Raw genomic sequence first — 23,331 nt, 5'->3', positions numbered from 1 at the left:
TACTTATATATTCATTCATATGGACTGCCGCCGCTGCTGCTGCTAAGTCGCTTCTGTCCTGTCCAACTCTGTGTGACCCCCATAGATGACAGCCTACCAGGCTCCCCTGTCCCTGGGATTCTCCAGGCAGAACACTGGAGTGGGTTGGTATTTCCTTCTCCTTTGCGTGAAAGTGAAGTCGCTCAGTCGTGGCGACTTGTCGCGATCTCATGGACTACAGCCTACCAGGCTCCTCCATCCATGGGATTTTCCAGGCAAGAGTACTGGAGTGGGTTGCCATTGCCTTCTTCATCATATGGACTAGGTGGGGCCTTTAATATGTACAATAAAAAGCACTGAATTGTTTGTATTATAGACTAACTTGTCTGTCAAGGATCTTTCAGAAGACCATCAATAAATAATCTATTTTCATTCAAACACTGAATGCTACCTAAAGAGCATCTACTTAAAGAGAATGGCAGTTTTTTTGGTTATAATTTTTTGTTAAGGTATACTAAGAGTAAACTGCCGGACAGCTAGATGAATTTTTATATATGTATATATTCATAGCAATCACCATCTAGATAAAAATATAGAGTACTTCCAGCACTCAAAAAGCCTCCCTCTTGAACCTCTTTTTCACGACCCTTACCTATCCCCAATGCTGTCATAGTTTCTATCACCCAAAATTAGTTTTGACTCATCTTGAATTTCATAAAATGAAATCATAGAGTATGTACTTCTTTGTGTCTAGCTTTTGTCACTGAACATGTCTATGAGAATTATTCATGTTATTGTATCAACATGAACATGACTTTTTTTCTTACTGCCATGTAGTGTTTCGGTGTACAATTAATCCATTATATAGCCATTCTCTTGCTTATAGACATAGGGTTACTTGCAGTTTGAATAAATCTGCTATGAATATTCTTGAACAAGTCTTCTGGTGGCCATATGCACTCATTTCTCTCAGATTTCTCTGACATATAATACTGAGGAGTAGAACTGTTGTGCCACATTGAAGGTATATGCTTTGGCAGAACAGCTGGTTGAGTGTCTGAAACACATTATTACCAGCAACGCCTGAGGACCATTTACAAGTGTGTAGTGGCATCATGGGCTTCTTTGGTGGCTCAGTCCATCAAGAATCCACCTGCAATGCAGGAGATCGTCTGCAGCACAGGAGACCTGGGTTTGATCCCTGGGTCTGGAAGTTCCTCTGGAGGAAATGGTAATTCACTCCAGTATTCTTGCCTGGAAAATCCCGTGGACAGAGAAGCCAGGTGGACTATAGAGTCCACGGGCTTGCAAAGAGTTAGATGCAACTTAGTGACTAAACCGCCACCACTACAGTGGTATTTATGATTTTAATTTGCAATTCCCTGATGACTAATGGTGCTGAGCACAACTTATCAACCATCCAAATGTTCTCTGCCTGTTCATGTCTTTTGAAAGAGCAGTATCAATGAGTGCTATTTTTACGTGTTGTCATTTTCTTCCCCAGTAAACAGACACCTTTAGTCATAAGAGGTGTCAGGGGAAAAACACTAGAAAATAGTTTGCATGTAGGGTTATGCTATGAAGTAAAGAAATAAACCATACTAACATATAAGCCATCAAATATTAAAGGTAAATCACCATCCACATGTACTAATAAAAGATTTAGATTAACAAACTGTTTTCCAACATAATGATTCCAAATTAGCCTAAAAATTGACGTTTACAAATACACTGAATTTCTATTACCTCAACAAAGCTGGTGGGCCAGGGGGAGGGCCAGTAAACCCATGGATATCCAATCTCAACTATTTTATCTGATGTCTCTGATACCTTTTATTATTTGAACGACAGAGATATGAAAAAAAAAATTCAGCTATATGATCCGCCTTTGAAAATAGCTGACAATAGTGATCTGATACAAAAATTCAAGTTTTCTGTCTCTATATACACCATAATCTTTAAACTATTTATAGGAAGGTAATCAGAAGTGGTAGTACTGCTGGCTAACTCAGCAAAAAGAGAAGACAGTGAAAAATTTTAGTGTGGAGTTTTGTTTTCAGAGAGGCAGAGGTTTTATTCTGTCTGCTAAGAATAGCCTGACTGAAGTTAAAAGCAGAGGGACAGGCTACTGCAATCATCCAGGCAAGAGGCAATGCAACTTGGACCAGGGTAGTAGTAACAGACTACCAACAAAACACTGTTGGTTTCAATAACAGGATTTGCCGATGGAGTATAACGGTACCAAAGAAAGAAAGAAGCATCACAGTGAGGTCTGGCCTCAGCAACTCTAAGGATGTTGCTGCCAAAACTTAAGATGGAGCAGAAATAAGTTTGGGGTTGGGGAAATATTACCAACAGTTTAGTTTCAACATGTTTTAAGTTTGAGATGTCTATTACATAGTCAACTATAGGTGCTGTGCCTGGAGTTCAGAAAAGATAAATCTGTGAGTTGCTAGTATATAAAAGCTGAAGTTATGAAATAGATGAGCTCACCAAGAAAGTGAGTATAGATGGAAAGAAGCAGAGGTCATGACTTAGCCCTGAGGTATTATCATGTGCAAAAGCTCAGGAGATCAGGGAGGAAAGTCTGAGAGTGAGAAAAGGAAGGGGAAAAAAGAAGAAATGATGTCCTGGCAACCAACTAAAAAAAATGACAATGTCTCTAACACTGCAAATTTTCATTAATATCACTGAACAATAAGAGCTACAAGGGACTTTTGAGATGACTTTAAAGATAAAAACATGGAGGCATAGAAATTCAACAAATTATAAAGTCACAAATCAAAAGAATCACAGAAAATAGTTAGGTCTGTTCCATAATGTTCAACGTTTAAGAGTATGGAAACACAGATCAAGGAACTGGATCTCAAGAGATGATCTACTGAGGAAGAGGCTTTACTCAATGTGCTATCAGAATGGAAAAACAAAACCAGGAACTCTTGTCTGTTCATCCAGTTTCTAAATATACCAACTGACCCATATGCTAAATGTTGTCATTCCTGTTCTATCTTATTCAGCTTCCATTCTTTCCCTTTCTTGACAAATCAAACACATAACTTGTTTTCTTCCACTCCAATGACTTTTTATCTCTTGTCTGAATTTTTCAATCTGTATTTCCAGGCTTTACTCAAAGAGAAACACATAAAACAACTCATTTAAGCTTCTCAATAGCCCTATGGAACAGATAGTAACCTCATTTTTTTTTTTCAGATAAGGAAATAAAGGCATAAAGACCAGGTTTACTTAAGACCACACAAGTAAGTAAATGGCAGAGCCACAATTTTAACCTAATGGTTAAACACAATGCTGCTAGGAAATCAAGACAAAATATGTGAAAGCACTGTACAAATGAAGACACCACCTATAGAGGCGGTGCTTCATAGAATCTTAGAACCTTAATCGTGTTCAATTAGCACAACTTCTAACATTTTGGTGCCTACACTCCACCCAAGTCAGAGGTGATTACTTCAATACTTCAGTTTTGTCTCTCATAAAAATCTTCCAAAGATAGCAAAAAATTAAAATTACCAAAACAACAAACAAAATCCAAGACTTTTCAAGATGTCAAGTTAGCATCTGACATTTCCTAATAAATCACTATTTAAATACAGATTCCAATTTCAATTATAACATATTTTCTCTAATGTACTTGAGAGATTTCATCAAGTTTTAAAATTACTTCCCAAATAAGAGAAAGTATAATATGCTTATGCTTTGAGGGCAAGTACATATTTAACACTCTAACAGACTTAGAATCATATGAGGCTTGAACATGAATTCAAAATCTCTTACCATTGATCTTTCAGGATATCCAAACAAATAGCCCCTGTGACGGAACTAATATTAGGATGCCATATTTTAGTGATAAACCGGACCTAGAATATAAAGCACATTTGAGTTTTTAAGTAACAGGAAAAAAAAACAACCATATAATTTAAGTAAAACTTCAAAAAAAAGAAATCCTCAAGTTTGTTTTTTTTTAAAAAGCCCATACTTAACATTACATCATTTTGCCTAGGTCAAGGGATGGGTGTAGAAGACAAAGCATTCGGTAAGTTGAATGCTGTCAATGACGTACGTTAATAAATGCTCAAAAAAACCCACCAATTAACTATAACTAAAGGTGTTTATAATTTACCTAGCATAGTGTTAGATGTTATAAGAAATTTAACATGAATTAAGATCTATTTCGGTAGTACATAAAGTCAATATAGATAGCAAATGATGATTTTTTTTAGTGTGACAAAGGGTGTAGACTAGGTTTGAAGGAAAAAGCAAAATCAATACATGAAAACAGATGTAGTAAGTGATGGCAAGATTGCTTCTGATTTTTCTGTAGTATTTTTTCCTCAAATACTTTAGAAAAATGTAATACTTAAAGGTCTACTATTATTTGCCAGGCATTGAGGCTTCTAAGAAATTTATTCAGTATCAAATAACTAGCTAGCAATAGAAAATACAAACTCACACAATCTAATCTCAGATTCTAAATGTACCTGTTTGTCTTAGCATGAAAGAGCAAGAAATTAACAAGTGAAAATGCTAACTCTGAAATGAAATTAGGTTCATCAGCTCTTACTTATAAGCTTCTGGAGGAGGAATAGGAGAAGATGAAGGAGGGTTTTATCTGACATGTATATGATAGTCACCTAAGTCAAAATTCTTTAACACTTAACAGATTACTACAAGCCAAACTAAAAGTACCTTGCAACAATTAATTCATCAATGTATGCTCCAATCTAAGCTATAAATAGAAAGTAGCTAAAATATTTACGTTTCTGCTTCTCGTGATTTGTCTATGCTGCTGCTGCTAAATCACTTCAGTTGTGTCCGAATCTGTGCGACCCCACAGACAGCAGCCCACCAGGCTCCTCTGTCCACAGGATTCTCCAGGCAAGAATACTGGAGTGGGTTGCCATTTCCTTCTCCAATGCATATATGCATGCTAACTAGCTTCAATCGTGTCCGACTCTGTGCGACCCCATGGACAGCAGCCCACCAGGTTCCTCTGTCCACAGGATTCTCCAGGCAAGAGTACTGGTGGGTTGCCATTTCCTTCTCCAATGCATATATGCATGCTAACTCGCTTCAATCATGTCCAACTCTGTGCGACCCCATGGACAGCAGCCCACCAGGCTCCTCTGTCCACAGGATCCTCCAGGCAAGAGTACTGGTGGGTTGCCATTTCCTTCTCCTTGTCTATGCTATCTGTCCCTAATTCCCCACAAACTCACTAACATATTTACCATCTGAAAAAGCACTTTAAGTCACCAATGACTTCAAAATACCTAAAACTAATGGAGACTTTCCACTCCTAGTTCTTTCATAATTCTTAAAAAATTACACTTACTGCTTTCACTGATACCTACTTCTTTCCATCCACAGAACACCATTTCCTTAAAGGAGACTATCATTATGCTCCTGGCTTACTCAACAGTTTACTGACTTTACTGTTTTCAGTTTTGTTCCCTCTAATCCATTTTCTACAGTGAAACCAGAGAGCTCTTTAAAACAAACCAGATTCATGACACCACTCACTTAAGGCCCCTTAAGGACTTCTCATTTCCTTTATGTAAGCCCACACTCTTAAACTGGCTCTAGCCTACCTTTCAAACCTCACTATCACCCCACATTCAAAGCAAGTACTCAATAAATCCTATTTGCCTCAGGGCCTTCATACATTTCTTCCAATAACACACCTTAATATCCTCTTCTGGCTAACTCACACTGATTCTCCAAGTTTCAACTTCCACAACCACTCTCCCCGACCTGATCCCATAGCATCCTGCACTTTTCTTTTTCACAGTACTGATCACACTTCTATAATCTCTTCCACATTTGCCTAGTCTTCCCTAAAATGCATGGTGTCTATTTGCTTAGTAGAGCACTCCAAGCATCTGAAGTGCCTCACACTGAATAAATATACAATTAAAATTAACATTATGACAAACTTGTTATTAAAAGGCTAAACATTATCCTTTCAAATATAGTGAAGATCAAATAAGACAGGCATATAGGGCTCATGTACGAAAAACATTTCTGGTAACAGATATAACCATGATATTCACATCGTAATTTTTACCATTTGAGTTCCAAGCTTTACAATGATATAATAGTAAGCCACAATTTCAGTGACACAAGGATAGCAAAGCATTTTGACTTTCAATATTTTCAACAAGATTAGAAAAAAAAGAAAATTTCTTCTCCTTTTTGGCCACACCCACAAGGCATGCAGGATCTTACTTCCCCTAACCAGGGAACAAACCTGTGCCCCAGGCAGTGGGAGCTCAGAGTCTTAAGCACTGGGCCACCAGGGAAGTCCCAAGGAAAACAATTTTAAACACTGACTACTGAAGATGTCAAAAGGTTTATGATTTAGGCTGATGATCTAAGGATATGTGGATTGTGTACTGCTGTTTAAAGAAGCTGCAGTACACGATTCTCAGTAGACTCTACATGAAAACTAATATGCATATTATTATTATTAATATGTGAAATTATTAAACTTTGTTTCTTTGTACTACAATCTACAATTAGGAACAAGTAACTCTGAATTTGGAGATAATAATAAAGAGAATAATTTTAAAAGTCGCTCCATTATCTACTAGTACAGATATAACTGTCCTGTAAGTAGTTCTTTGTGTGGTCTTCCACACATTTTTTTTTTAATTGGAGGATAATTGCTTTACAATGTTGTGTTGATTTCTGCTATACAACAACGTGAATCAGCCATAAGTATACACATATCCTTTCCCTCTTGACTCACCCTCCCTCCCACCCCACCCATCCTTCTAGGTCTTTACAGAGCACCAGGCAGAGCTCCCTGTGTCTGCAGCCACAAAATTAAAAGACTCTTGTTCCTTGGAAGAAAAGCTATGACAAACCTAGACATCGTATTAAAAAGCAACGACGTTATTTTTCTGACAAAGGTCCATATAATCAAAGCTATGGAGTAGCTTTGTAGTCATGTAGGAACGTTAGAGCTGGACCATGTGCTGAAGGCTAAGCGCTGAAGAACTGATTGATGGCTTTGAATTGTGGTGCTAGAGAAGACTTTCAAGAGTGCCATGGACAGCAAGGAGATCAAACCAGTCAATCCTAAAGGAAATTAATCCTGAATATTCATTGAAAGAACTGATGCTGAAGCTCCAATACTTTGGCCATCTGATGCAAAGAGCCTGATGCTGGGAAAGATTGAGGGCAGGAGGAGAAGAGGGCAAGAGAAGATGGTTGGATGGTATCACCAACTCAATGGGCATGAGTCTGAGCAAACTCCAGGAGATAGTGAAGGACAGGGAAGTGTGACATGGTATAGTCCATGGGGCTGCCAAGTCTGACATGAATGAACAACTGAACAACAACAAAAACAAATAGTACTAAAATACTTATACAAATAACAAGCCAAGCTTCCTTATTTTCACAAATGAAACCAATAATAGCACCATCTGGGTAACTTGACAACAATCATTAATTCTGAGGAGCTCTTAAAGAATTTAGAAACAAAAATCTTAATACCATGTACATAATGTGACCAGACTGAAGTGAAGGAAGGGGACTATTTTTCATTCTCTATATTAGTGCACCATCATCAGTAATCTTATCTCCTCCTACAGGATGTATCCTATTATTTTTACACTCTTTAATTCAATAAAAATTTCACCTTCTACCTAATGGCAGATATGAACTCTCAGGAATTTCCAGTTTCAAGCTTGGAACTCATGGAAGTTACAATATTAAACTTGCTTTAACTAACTTGTACAAAAGAAAGTGCTATTTTAAATATGCATATGCAGAAGAGAAGACTCACTAAAGGTTATTATCATTGGTATTTAAACTCATTTCACATATAAGAATATATTTGTAACACCAAGGATAAAGAAGAAAATTCACAATCTAATCTCCAACAATCAGCTGGACAAATCACTGAGCTAGTTTTCCTAATTTAACGAGTTTTTCATTAATAGAGTGTATATTACAATTTACTTTTAAGTATGCATTGAATCAAATTCCTTCTACACTATATTCAGCTGACTCAAAGATTTATCTTCTCTGTCCAGAAGTAACCCTTCTGCTCTTGAGGTCAATAGTTTATTGCAAAAAAAAAACGAGCAGAAAATTCTCTGTGACCATGTTAAAATAAATCAATGTAAGCTTTCAATCTGGTGCAACTTCAGCTGCATAGCATTGAGAATTTAACAGTTAAACTTCAATACTTTAATCTCATAAAGTTTAAAATTAAATCTGAGGGGCTTGCTTGGTGGTGCAGAGGATAAGAATCTACCTACTAATGTAGTGGACACGGGTTCAATCCCTGGTCCAGGGAGATTCCACATGCCTGGAGCAAATAAGCCCACAAGCAGCAGCTACCAAGCACCACATGCTAAACCTACTGAGCTTGCGTGCCACAACTACTGAAGCCTGAGCTCCACAAGAGACGCCACCACAGTGAGAAGCCCCCTGTCACCAACTAGAGAAAGGCCTTGCAAAGCAACAAAGACCCAGCACAACCAAAAATCAATTATTTTAAAAAAAGACTTCTGGAGAACAGTTTGGCAAGAATCCAAGACATATAAGATGATTATTTGAAAAAAAAATGAAACCTGAGGCTACATATTAAACATGTGTGAACATAATTATGCAAGAAATTTACACAATTATTCCCCACTCTTTCCATTACATTTACCAAGCAGTAAAAATTCAAGTTTAATATAGGAAATATCCAAAACGTATTTATCATACATTAATTAGCATTTACTGCAAAAGCTTAGTACCATAAATTAGAGGAGGACCATCTTTAAAATGATACTAAATTCCAACTACAACTAACTGGTTGAAGTCAAAGGAAAGCAAATTTGGGCTGACTGAAGGAAGACTTTTCTAAATCTTGACGCTACCTCAATATGGAATGACTGGAATTAAGACAGTAGTGGCCTGAAAAGCAACATGAGCTATCAACAGTAGCAAAAACATCAGACAGACCTCAGTTCTTATGTTTTTAGTCTATTTTTCTAAAACCGGTGGAAAGAGGAAGGGTTAAAATAGTGATTTCAAAGATTAAATGAAATAATGTATCAAGTGCCTAAAACAGAGCTAGGACTATGACATCACTCTGGATTTATATTTATACACTATACATGGACATCACCAGATGGTCAATACCGAAACCAGATTGATTATATTCTTTGCAGTCAAAGATGGAGAAGCTCTACACAGTTAGCAAAAACAATCCCTGGAGCTGAATGTGGCTCAGATCACGAGCTTCTTATTGCAAAATTCAGATTTAAATTGAAGAACATAGGGAAGCCACTAGGCCATTCAGGTATGATCTAAATCGAATCTCTTATGGTTACACACTGGAAGTGACAAATAGATTCAAGGAATAAGATCTGTAGACAGAAGGCCTGAAGAACTATGGACAGAAGTTTGTAATACTGCTCAGGAGGCAGTGACTAAAACCATCCCAAAGAAAAAGAAAGGCAAAAACCCAAAATAGTTGTCTGAGGAGGCCTTACAAATAGCTGAGAAAAGAGAAGTGAAAGGCAAAGGAGAAAGAAAAAGATATATTCAACTGAATGCAGAGTTTCAGAGAATGGCAAAAAGAGATTCTTAACTGAACAATGCAAAGAAATATATGAAACAGAATGGGAAAGACTAGAGATCCCTTCAAGAAACTTAGAGATACCAAGGGAACATTTCATGCAAATATAGGCACAATAATAAAGGACAAAAATGACAAGGACCTAACAAGCAGAAGAGATTAAAAAAAAGGTGGCAAGAATCACAGAACTACACAAAAAAGGTCTTAATGACCTAGATAAACACTATGATCACTCACCTATAGCCAGACATCCTGGAGTGTGAAGTCAATTGGGCCTTAGGAAGCGTTACTACGAACAAAGCTAGTGGAGGTAATGAAATTCCAGCTGAACTATTTCAAATGTGAAGAGATGATGCTATTAAAGTGCTGCACTCAATATACCAGCAAATTTGGAAAACTCAGCAATGGCCACAGGACTGGAAAAAATCAATTTTCATTTCAATCCCAAAGAAAGGCAATGCCAAAGAATGTTCAAACTACTGTACAACTAGACTCCTTTCACATGCTAGCAAGGTAATTCTCAAAATCCTTCAAGCTAAGCTTCAACAATACATGAACTGAGAACTTCCAGATGCACAAGGTGGATGTAGAAAAGGCAGAGTAACTGGAGATCAAACTGCCAGCATTTGTTGGATCACAGAGAAAGGGAATTCCAGAAAAACACCTATCTCTGCTTAACTGACTATGCTAAAGCCTTTGACTTTTACTGTGGAAAATTCTTAAAGACATGGGAATATCAGACCACATTACCTGCCTCCCGAGAAACCTGCATGCAGCTCAAGCAGCAGCAGAACCGCACATGGAATAATGGACTGGTTCAAAATTGGGAAAGGAGTTTGTCAAGGCTTTAGATTGCCACCCTGCTTATTTAACTTTCATGCAAAGCACATCATGCAAAATGCCGGACTTGATGAATCAAGCTGGAATCAAGACTGCCAGAAGAAATATCAACAACCTCAGATACGCAGATAATTCGACTCTACTGGCAGATAGCAAAAAGGAACTAGAGAGCGTCTTAATGAGGGTGAAAGAGGAGAGTGAGAAAGCTGGCTTAAAACTCACCATTCAGAGAACTAAGATCATGGCATCTGGTCCCATCACTTGATGTAAACATATGTGGAAAGAGGGGAAAGAGTGGCAGATTTTATCTTTGTGAGCTCCAAAATCACTGCACATGTTGACTGCAGCCATGAAATTGAAAGATTCTTGCTCGTTGGAAGAAAAGCTAGGACAAGCCTAGACAGAGTATCAAAAAGCAGACAGAATACTTTGCCAATAAAGGTCCATATCCATATAGTCAAAGCTATGGTTTTTCCAGTAATCATGCACGGATGTGAGAGTTGGACCATAAAGAAGGCTGAGTGCTTAAGAATCAATGTTTTTGAATTGTGGTGCTGGAGAAGACTCTTCAGAGTCCCCTGGACAGCACGGAGAACAAACCCGTTAATCCTAAAGGAAACCCAACACTGAATATGCATCAGAAGGACTGATGCTGAAGCTGAAGCTCCAATATTTGGCCACCTGATGCAAAGAACTGACTCATGGAAAAGACCCTGACACTCAGAAAGATTGAGGGCAGGAGAAGAGGACAGCAGAGGATGAGATGGTTGGAGGGTATCATCAGCTCAATTGACCTGAGTTTGAGCAAACTCCAAACTCTAGGAGATAGTGAAGGACAGGGAAGCCTGGCACGCTGCAGTCCACGGGGTTGCAAAGAGTCAGACACGACTTAGCAACTGAATGAAAACAGAGGGAAATAAACACTTTTATTGAGACAATAATCCATCCTCATTTAAAACACACAACTTCTTGGTGGTAAGTATATTCAGAGTTGTACAACCGCCACCAAAATATAATTTTTGACCATTTCAACACCTCAAAAAGAATTATGTAACCACCAGGAGTCACTCCCCATTCCTTCATACTCCTCCAGCCATAAGCAACCAACAAATTACCTTTTTTTCTCTATGATTTTCCTCTTCTAATGTTCATGTAAACGACATTATACAATGTGTGGCTTTTTATGCCTGGCTTTTTCATTTAGGATGATGTTTTCAAAGTTCATCTATTTTATAGAACATATCAGCACGTTCATCATCATAAACAGAAGTGGTAAATACACCACATTTAATTTTTCCATTAAGTTGACAGACATTTAGAGAGCTTCCACTTTTTGGCAGTTATGAACTAGTGCTGGTATGAACACTTGTGTACAAGTTGTTGTATGGACACATTTTCATTTCTCTTGAGTAGATATCTAGAATTGCTATGTGTTATATGAAAGGAAAGGTTAGCACTCCCCTTGATAAAGACAGAAGAGACTCTAGAGCCTGACAACATGCATATGGTTAAGGCACCGCCATCTACCTCACTGCATCTAACCATCATGTTTTTCGGTAAAAAATAATGCTCGCTAATATTTACAGCATGCTGTTCTAAGTACTGTATTTTACTGAACCACAGGTACCATCAACTACTCAATACACCATTATTTTATATACCATGAGAAAGAAAAAAACTGGGCCAATTAAATTATCTCATCCACTAAAAGATATACCCTGATTTGAGAAATATTAAAAATGTGAAAAAAAAGTTTCATAGCATAATTGAGATACAATTTTTTTAATGGACTTACTCCTTCAAAAGGATTTTACAAATGAAGAAACACCTTAGACAACTTGCCTAAGATCAAAGTTTGTCAAATGCTGTAAGATCTGAACTGTGGGTGATTATTCTTGTTCTTGGCAGGTCCACATTCACTGTTTCAGAGATTCGGCCCTTACCCCTTCCTCATTAGGGTCAAGGAAGTAGAGCACGGTAGGCCTTACAAATCAAGTTTCTATTGGACCTCTAACCCTCAGTTCCCTCACTCATTAAGACTATCTTAGGAAGGCATATAAAATTCTCAGCACAATGCAAGTGACATCTTAATAGTAAAAATATAGTGGGTGTTTTTTTTTTAACTTAATAGTAAAAATACAGTGTTTGAAAGCAGTCTCTCTTGAGATCTTTTCTTTCTTCCCTCGTTTCCATTAGAAAAATTATTGTTTAGGCTTAGAGGTCATCCTTATCTCAAAACATTTAAAAATCTTTTCTTAAATTTACAGTATTCTACAATTAATATAAACTAAAGAGAATACTACTTATTTTAATGATAATATTGACAATCAAGATTACCTAGTAGAGGGTAACTAAGATGAGGATGAATATTATGTCACAGATATAAAATGAAAGTTTTATAGTGGTCACCTCTAAGTGGTCATACTGAAAAGATGTTCTTTTTAAAGAAATACATCACCATTCAAATTTCTACAACAAATACAAACTACTTTATAACAGCAGGGGGGGAAAAAAAAAATCAACCAGGCTTGAAAGGTAGGAATAACCAAAATGCCCACCAATGGATAAATAAAATGCAGTGTTTATGGAATACTATTAAGACTTAAAAAAGAAAGAAGTTCCAATACAAACTATTACATAGATGAGCCTTAAAGACATTAAGTTAAGTGAAATAAACCAGGTATAAAAGAATACAAACTGAGTGATTCCACTCAAATGAGGTACCTAGAGTAGACCAAAATTCATAAAGTATACCTGGTTACCAGCATGGGGAAACAGGGAGTTGTTATTTAGTAGATGAAAAAAGGTTCTGAAGATGGATGGCAGTGACAGATGCAAAGCAAACGGAATCTGCTCTAACGCCACTGCGCTGTGCATGTACAGCTGGTGAAGGTAGCAAGTTTTATGTTTGCTTACCACAATTTAGAAAATCAACCAGGTTTATCAGAAAATAGATGAACACAAATAACAGAGCATCAGGCACTTCACAATGGTAGGTGACACTTTACCCTGGAACTTCCATTACCCTGTCTATTCTTAAACAGGGGACAACCAGCAGGTTGAGTGAATGAATTCTGGAAAGACTAATATATGCTCAAGGGACACTGTACTTTTAGGAATCAGAGAAAATACAAAGGTGTATTAAGACATGGTCTTTGACCTCAGGAACACAAAAGCTAGTAAAAGATACATATCCCCAAATAATACATACATTAATTCATACTATAACTGTGTTAGCCCTATATAAGTTATATAAAATGCTATTGAGAGTAAAGGGAGAAACATTTTGACAGGCACAGCTTAATGGAGAAAGTAATACTTTACCCAGACCTCAAAAGAAAACCAGCATTGTCAATGACAGGGATAATGATTCAAGTGAAAATGACAGGAAAGTGTGAAAGAATAAGCATTATACAAACAGCAAATAATCTAGGTCGGAAAATGAAACCGATTTTGTAGGTGAAAGTGGGAAAGACCACAGAGGCACGTTATAGGAGATTTTAAATGCCCATCGCTATAAGGAGTTTAGACTATTAACAAGGAAAGAGAAGAAACGAAACATGATCAAAAACTCACTTTAGGAAGATTTACAGTACAGCACTACAAAGAATGAACAGTAGTGGCAAATATGAAATGGGGATTAAGTAACAGGCAAAACAGGGGAAGTAACAAGGCTGAAAGCCTAAACTAAAATGGTGAGGACAGTAAAAGGAAAGACGGAAAGTAAGCAGTTCAGTCAAAATGTAAGTTTAGGCTAGTTCCACTTGTTATACACAATCCTAGGTTATTCTGTTTCCTCTTTAACATTTATCACTATTGCAGTGATTTGTTCATTTTTTTCACCCCACTAGAACATGAGCTCTATGACAGCAAGGACAGTAAAAGCTTTATTTACTGCTATACTGCTATATATTTATTCAAAGAAATGCTGAATAAATCCAGAATACACTATTCCCTTAAAAAAATACACACACACACACACACACATATATATATATATTTCTTTGAGGCAAATAAAAATGTTTACGATTCTCTAAATGTGGGACACTGCAAGTTTTTCCAGACCTAGAATTTAAGCCACTGTCAGATACAGATCTTATTCCTGTCTAAATACATTACTAGCTGCCTCTAAGTAAGCTTGCTTTTCATTCTAATTCCAGAAGCAAACTGTTTGCCATTACCTGAAACCTTGTCCACACCAAACTTACAAAGCAAACACACACACACACAAAATCTGTAATTTTAATAAATACTAAAGTATGTATTAATTAAATGAACCAAGAAATATAGTTCATGCATAAAAATGGGCTTACAATACCTTAGGGGGATTAAATGGATATGTTTCTGGGATTTTAATCTCTAGTTGATATCTTCCTCCTAAAAAATGGGGAAAACAGAAAGTTAAGAATGTTGCTTGCCTCAAATATGTGAAGCCAAATACAGTGATAGAACTTTTCAAAACATATACTATTTTATATTCAATTACAACAGATTCATTTTAAAGTTGAAACCCAAAAAGGAAACAGACAAAATATTACTAGTTTTTAATTTAAAAGTCACTTAAAGCATACAGAATACCCATTTTATACAACTGATATTAGCTTATCAGTGAATAATCAGACTAGAGATGGATGAATATATTAAATCTATAGACAATCCAACGCCAAAGACTTCACTGGAACAATTACGGAGTACAGGTTCTATCTGCTTTTGCTTCCTTTAGTCCACACTGATAAAAGCTGCTAAATAAGACAAAAAAAAGGAAAGAAAAAAGGAAAGAAGGTAGGGAAGTATAAAGGCGCAGAAGGTACAGAGAATAAAGATACACAGATTATGCCATAAACTGAAAAAATCTATATAGAGCTGGTTCTCTCAAATGTGAAACTGTCCCAAACTTTTATTTGGGACATAAAATGCCAATACTTCTTGTTAAAATTTAAAAATCAAAATTCAACAATAAGACAAGAGGTAGGCACAAAGACAAAAACCTACTCTCTTTCTCTAAATAGGTATATAAAATGCAAAACTTTACAAAAAGATTGTTCTAACCAGTAATATATACACAGTAGGCAACATACTGGTATGAAGTTATCTTGAGCAACTAGCAGCTAACAGGGTATTTTTTTAAAAAAGTTTATCTAGCTTTCCATACTAAGATATTAAAAGGGAGGTAACTGCCCCTCAGGAAACTCTGAAGTGGGGGAGTCTTGCACTGGACTTCAGACTGGATTTTAGTCCTAACTCTAAAGAAACTTCTAATTCTAAAATTTTATGTTCTATTAACATAGAGTATTTACCATTCCAAAATACAACAAACAAAACTGTGCCAGTGAAATAGTTATATATAAAACTACGTCTTGAATTTGCTTCAAAATAATCAAGCAAATTAGATCAAAGACTGGCCATGAATTGATAGTTATTAACGCTGGCTGATGAGTACATGGAAGTTTCATTATACTATTTGCCTTCTGTATGTATCTGAAATTTTCCATAATAAAAAGTAACAGAATACAAATAGTAACTGTGCACTAGGAACACTATCGATTTCAAAATTCTATACACTCAATCCTCAGTATATCCTTCACTTCTTTCACTGTTAGGAATAAATGAATGCGGATCTGAGAATGAAAAAAGTAATTCACTTGGTACCACTTTCTTCGCCCCTTTTTGGTTCCAATTCTTCTTTTCTTGCTTATTCTTTTTAATAGACTCTCAGACTGACTGGTATACAAGTAGAACTAGATGCCTGAAGCACAGAGCACGTGACAGCAGTGAAACAGGAAGTCAAGAAGCCAAAAAGAAACAAAAGAAAAAGAGCCAAGAGAAGAGGATCTCAGGAAATTTTTGTGTATACAGAGATAACTTTATGTTCAGAGTTATAAATGTTAGCTTCAAATGTAGGTATAATAAATTTGGCCTGAGTAATATGTACAGTCTTCTTTTTCCCTCCTATGAACTTTACTTTTTTCCATTAAATTTCAAATTACTGTCTCTATAACCTTTCATATAAGGTTCTTCCTTCTTGAATGTCCAAAACAATCTCTTAGGAGCAGTATGAGAGCCCTGAAATACTATAGAAATAATGCTGGACCCTGCTGCTGCTGCTAAGCCGCTTCAGTCGTGTCCGACTCTGTGCGACCCCATAGACGGCAGCCCACCAGGCTCCCCCGTCCCTGGGATTCTCCAGGCAAGAACACTGGAGTGGGTTGCCATTTCCTTCTCCAATGCCATGAAAGTGAGAAGTAAAAGTGAAGTCGCTCAGTCGCGTCCGACTCTTAGCGACCCCATGGACTGCAGCCCACCAGGCTCCTCCATCCATGGGACTTTCCGGACCCGAGAGTCCCCCAAATCCTATTTCTACTCCATATGCTGTTAGTATGCTCTGTCTTGCATTATTTGACAACTTCAATATATAATCAATACAGCATTAACCGCAACATTATTTGACATGTATCAGAACAACACAACTAAGAAAGCTTTATAATATTCAATAACTACATTACTATCATAACAGCTTTCACTATAAAATATTTACTTCTTGAAGAACAGCTTTTAATATTAAACATCTATAATCTTTAAATTTAACTTAGTCCAAAGGGAAGCTGGGGTAGCAGTGAGATTTTATTTTTTAAACATCAAGAATGACTCCGTAAATTTAAAACAGCTCTTAGGGAGAAAGGCTCAAGAACTGAATTGTTCCTTTGCCACTGAGCCATTAAGGCAAAAGAAGAAAATTGAGGTAACATATACAATAACATGGTCATTTTAACTCAATCTGATTATTCTACACTATATAAAATAGCTGCCTGATTTCTTAATGATGGCTATTAACAATTTAACATTCCCATGTAAACTTTTGCCTTAGCTATTGAGATTTAAAAAAAAAAAACCCTCAAAATTTATCAAGAGCCCTGAGATACACATTATCAAAATATTTTATTCCATTCATGTCGCAATTGACCTCAAATGATGCTTTTCTTAAACAAAATGAACTTATCTTTAATAGTTTTATGAGAATACAATTTAAATTAATCTACTTCAAATACATATCCAAGAAGCATATTAAAACTATAAAGTTATAAAACATTAATGTCTCAGTGGCAGCAGCAGAAGAAATAAGCACTTAAAAATGATCAAGCTTGTTTCTAACTAGTGAATGTGGTATAGTTATAACTTAATCATCCGGCAAGTAAGTATGTATTGTCCAATTTTTAAAAACTTCATGTACCTTTATTAAGAGTTGCTAAGAAGGTAACAAACTCTCTGTCTAGTTCAGGAGCTCTCTTGTTTATAAATACCAATTTACTGGAAGAGCTGCAGTGTGATAATGCCCTACTATCTTTTAAAAACACATCTAAACAACCTAAAAAAAAGTAACTCAAGAATATTTATAATGTATGCCTTCAGAAGAAGCTAGTATATCATAAGTAACATATGCTACTAAGGAGGAACTTGATTTTTGCAAGATAACTCAAGATCTCTTCTCCAACTAACAACTGTCAAAAGGACTTCATGAATAGTCATTCATGAAAGAATCCAGATGAGGCCTGGCATATAGGAGGTACTATAAAAAATTAAGTAAGTCTAGAAATGGCTCATATGAACTATAGAACAAAAAATAAAATTATATCATTTCAGATTTGGTAGAATGTGCTAAGGATATTTTAGGGCCTTTAAAAATTCAAATGAAAACAGAAAAATAGTCTAGGACACTTAATTCTTCTGAAAAACTTTAAGTTATTGTTCATTACAGAATTATAGAACCACTACATTCAAAAGAGACATCATTGCCACTTCCAACAATCAATCAATCCTGTTTTATTCAAGAGCAGAAAGAGACTAGAAAAAAAGGCTTTAGAGTCAAAGGCTATTAGAGACTCAAATCCCAGCTGTGCAGCTTAGATGACTTAAACAGTTACTTAACTTTCTTGAGCTTAAGTTTCTTCATCTGTGAAACAGTGATAACCGTACTTACCTCATAAGACATGTTTTAAGGACTGAATGAGAAAAGACACATAAACCTCAAAATAAGAACTCAATAAATGCTACTACAAACAATATTACATGACTTCTATCAAATATGTGAATGCCTATTATATGCAAGAATCTTGGCTATACCATATAAACTCAAATATATAATAATATTCACTACTGAAGATCTGCCTAATGAGTGAATAAAAAGCTTACAAAGCTTCTTTCTGTATCTTACCACCCCAATTCCATGGTCTAAAGTATAAAGACTTAGTATGTCAACAGAGTTCAGGAAAGCTGCCTCCTTTCTTTTCTATATGCCTTGAAATGATCACTTAAAGCTTTCCTGAATAAAGAAAATTAAATATTTGGAATACAGCCTGTATAAAGACATATGAGTGAATTACACGCTAAATGACAAACTGGAAAGAGGAACTTTGCTTTAAAAAATAAACATAAGTCAGAAATTTAAGACAAAGTTTGTTACAGATACCATATGAAGGGTAACTGAGAGTTCGTGTAAGTTAAATGTTTAACATGCTAGTTGTAAATTTAATTTTACACTGTTAAATTCTAACATAATATTACCTGTAGCTAAGCTCTACTAAATCTGTTTTGGGAAAAGAAAAAAGTTAGCTAAAATTCAGTAAGAAAAATCAGTCTAGGTAAGTATCTAAATTTATTATTTAAAAACTGCTGTATATATCCTTAAGCCAAATGAAGTTACCTTCCACGTAGTTTATAAATGCTTAAGATTATCCTGATTTAGTGTTTCAGATAAGTTCTAATACGCACAATATTTTGATACAGAAAAAAGTACTTGCCTTCATATGGTGTGTCTGGAGGTCCTGCTATTTCTCCTCTTAATTCTGTAAAATTCTCATCTACAAGATCTACTTTAATTTGATTTTTGCTCGTCTTAAAAATAAACAGAAAATAAATGTTAGTTATATCAGCAAGGAAAAAACCTATTTTTATTAAAGTATTACCTATAAAAAATTTTTGAAACCCATTCTTTCATAAGCTTATCTACTCTAGTAAAAATAATATTCTGTAATTTTCAAGACTGTAATGAGCCAATCTGAAGAATACTTAAAACAAAAACACTAACAAAATTTAACTTCAATGTTTTTAACGACATTACGCCATTGTGAATAATAGTACAATGTCCTGTTGACTTTATTATAGGAATGTTTAGAGAAAACTAGCTAACACCTATTTTATACCTGCCAAATTCATGGGTATTAGATCCAAAGTGAAAATTCTATTCATCTATAGACGAACACTGCCATTTGATACCCTGGGCTACATGGGTTAGAGATAAACAGAAAATTCAGGGTCATTATAACTCATTTAGGCTATACACTCTCGTTTAAATTTCTAGATGCATAGGTTACTGAAAATATTATACCATCAAGCAGGATGATGAAAGCCATGTCTAGTTAATCCCTTTCCAAACAATTTCCTGAAGCCTAAATGCCCACTAGAATCTTTCAATGCCTTCCTCAATCTGTTTTTTTTGCTTAGTTTACTTCAATGGCAATTACTTACTTTTCAAAACAGATTTTTGTATTGTATTTATCTACATCTACTATATTTTGTACATTTCTCAAAGTACTGTCATATCAATCTTATCACTTCAATCTCTCAATGATCTTTAACAATCCATTTTCATAGAGTTATTTTCTGATTGTGATTCAGAAAACCCTCCAGTGGGATTCACTTCAGTGGTCACATGTACTTGCTTGCAAATGGGCTCTCTACTTAGATTTTGTAACCTTCACTAGTATTTGACTGGTCTATTCACCTAACACAACAATCCTCCCCTTTTCTCAATTTTTAAAACCATAATTCCTCAAAATACAGGTTTTGTTTTCATTTTTTGGTTACGATTTAAATATTTACCTACATTTAATTATTCTGTGGGGCTTCCCATATGGTAAAGAATCCACCTGCCAAGCAGGAGACTCGAGTTCAGTCCCTGGGTCGGGAAGAGTCCCTGGAGAAGGAAACAGCAACCCACTCCAGTATTCTTGCCTGGGAAATCTCATGGACAGAGGAGCCTGACGGGCTACAATCCCTGGAGTCGCTAAGAGTCAGGTACAACTTAGCAACTAAACAACAACTTACTTTGTACTTTACACTTTATTACCTAAGTGACACATGTACTCTTACAAAAGAGAGCCCCATAAGATTTCAAAAGAAAATTTTTGCTTTTGAACATACCTCTTAATGTTGCTTACTAGATGGAAAAATGTAAGATTATTTTAAAGTCCTTATCTGCCACCATCCCAAAAGAAGATACCATCATTTTCACTTTTTCTAAACAATTTAGTATCGAATGTTAAGTACAGAAAAAATATAACTTTAAAACCCAAATTTTAAAGATTTTATGTGACTTTTATCTTATTTTTAATAAGAATATAGGATTAAAAATCTTAGTTTATGCATTTTAACTAAAATTAGATTCACAACCATTTCTGCATTTGAGATTAAAGTATTTCATATTTTTCTGACGATAATTTTACCCCCAAATTAGATTTAATTATAAATATGCATAATAGGGAACTTCTTCCTATGCCCTAAAGAAAAAAAAAGTCATTTTCATCTTTAATATCTGCAGAAGAGGATGAAATGTACAGCTGTAGTAATGGTAAAATACTTTGTTGAGTAAGCACAGGAATGAAGAATGTTAAAATGAAAATCAGCGGTATTAGATGTTCACTAACCAATTTAAGAAGCCAAAAGTGTAACTTACAGAATCTATTTTTCTCCCCTAAGACTTCTAAGGAAAACAAAAGAGTAAATGGATCTCGCAAATCATGAATGCTTTCAAAGTTCTCTATAGCACCCCACAATATCTGCTTCCCCCAAAGAAGTAAGTAACCTTAAAACCGCAGGATACTAAAGGACACTATTACACTAAAGTTCAGGGGAGGGTAGAAAGCAGTAACAAATTAGAAAAGTTGCCCTGCAAATTGCCCCAATTGTCTGATCAGTAAAATGCTAAAGAATTATTAATTGTCATAGCTCTGTCCTTATTTCTGTCATTTCCCCCCAAATAATAACTCAGAGAAAAATGGGTCTTTTTTCACTCCAGGGAAAGAAAACTTTGTGTATAAAAATTTACTACAAAAGCTTAAGAAAATACATCACCATGATGAATCCCATTATAAAGAAGTATTCTGTTCTAGAGTCGGTTTTTCTGGAAAGTTAAAGATGAAGATTTTTCACAGCTTAATTTTTATATCATGCCAATTATTCTTTATTACATTCATACTCTAATGCAAACATCCAGTATTTCACAATCCAAAACTCCAAGACCACTGCCCACACAAACTAACTTAAAATCCCACCTTAAGACTCAGAACTATATGGGAGAAAGAAAATAGCAAAATGACAGACAATATTTTTAAAAATCATAGCTTTTGGATTCAGACAGAAAGGAGTTAATTTCCAGTTCTGCCAGTTACTTATGATGCTAATTCAGGTAAGTCACTTACCCTCTAACTCTCAATTTTATTATAAAATGAGAATATACTTCAGAATTAAATGAAAATTTCCTGGATAGAAGTAGCACACATACCCTTCCCCTAAAAATATTAATACCAAAAACCTTTGATTTCAAGCCCTGTATTATAAAATTTATTTCACAGGCCTGTTTTAAAACTAAGAATGGAAACTGTAATTTCTAAAAATAAAATTACGTGTTTCTAAATTTTAATGACCAAAACAACCAGAGAGGCTGAGGCTTTTGGATAAAACCTTAAAGAATGCTGCTATCATTATATATTTTTTCTGAGGACAGCTGGAAGGTGCTTTACTATACTTTCTTCTCCTAACTCATCTAAACATACAGTGGAGCCTCTAGTTGTCTTGATTTTTCTGACATTTCCTTGTGGCTCCAATACATTGCCAACACATAGAAGGAAAAGAGATGAAAAGAAGCCACAGCTCCTAATAAACAATTTTTAAATAAACTATTTTATTGATATAACATGCATGAAGTATGCAAAACAGTACATAATACTGAAGTTAATCTGATATATGAATGAACATTACTGATAATAAGCAACAGTGCAGAATTTAAAGGAATTCTGGTAGATTCTCAAAACCAAGTCTCTTGACGAACTGACATCATCAAAATCACAAAATTCTTTCAAATACTTCCTGGGATCTACTACATATTATATCTTAAATGTCAGTGAAACAACTAAGTAACAAAACCAAGCTCTTGCCCACTTGGAGCTTACATTCTCCTGTGAAAACCTAAAAATCGAAATATTTTATCACAAAAGCACAAAGTATAAAGCTACTTTTGTTTAACCTGTTTAAAACTCATTAGCTACCTGACTCTGAGCCAAGTTAAATAACCACTCTGTACCTCAGTTTCATCCTCAGTCAACTGCAGATCATAATAGGACCTACCATATACAGTCATGGGGGAATTTAATGAATACAGCACTAATAATGCCAGCAAAACAGTAAATGCTTCAATGTACAGTAGTCACTTAACACTGCAATATGTTGACTTTTGATGATGATGCTGGAGCAGAAAACTTTGAAACTGTACTTTAAAGGGATAACTTATCACATTAGCCTCTCTTCTATTTATTCTGAGGAAAGTTTTCTAAAATACAATTTAAATCCAAATTTCAGATAAGCAAATATAATTCTAAATGACCCCTGAAGTTACCGATAATTCTCATATGCTATTTAAAAAAGTTAGTTTGTTCCCTAGACAAATCACAATTACCAAATTCAGGAACACTGCTTATTACTATCATGTAAATAAATGTAAAATTCAATGCTTCCTTATTTGTTGGAAATGAGGCTTAAAAGATTTAACAGTTGCCATTATTTTCTCATAATTTAATATAAATGACTTATGTTTTCCCTACTGTTCCAGGGCTCAAGAAAAAAGATTTCTACCTTCTAAGCAA

General features: G+C 35.4%; 1 protein-coding gene across 1 annotated transcript in view; it reads right to left on the bottom strand.

Moving 5' to 3' along the window:
• UBE2K (ubiquitin conjugating enzyme E2 K) overlaps positions 1–23,331 on the bottom strand; it is a 68,898-nt gene that overhangs the window by 8,344 nt on the left and 37,223 nt on the right. Inside the window, exons 2-4 of the mRNA NM_001285657.1 lie at positions 19,213–19,306; positions 14,736–14,794; positions 3,772–3,854 (exon numbers count right to left, since the gene is read on the bottom strand). Coding sequence (NP_001272586.1) covers positions 3,772–3,854; positions 14,736–14,794; positions 19,213–19,306 — 236 coding nt within the window. The remainder of the gene's footprint in view (positions 1–3,771; positions 3,855–14,735; positions 14,795–19,212; positions 19,307–23,331) is intronic.

The sequence above is a fragment of the Capra hircus genome, chromosome 6 (genome assembly GCF_001704415.2).
Source record: "Capra hircus breed San Clemente chromosome 6, ASM170441v1, whole genome shotgun sequence".
Taxonomy (NCBI): Eukaryota; Metazoa; Chordata; class Mammalia; order Artiodactyla; family Bovidae; genus Capra; species Capra hircus.
The sequence above is the reverse complement of the archived record's forward strand: the minus strand, read 5'-3'. Positions and strand labels throughout refer to the sequence as shown.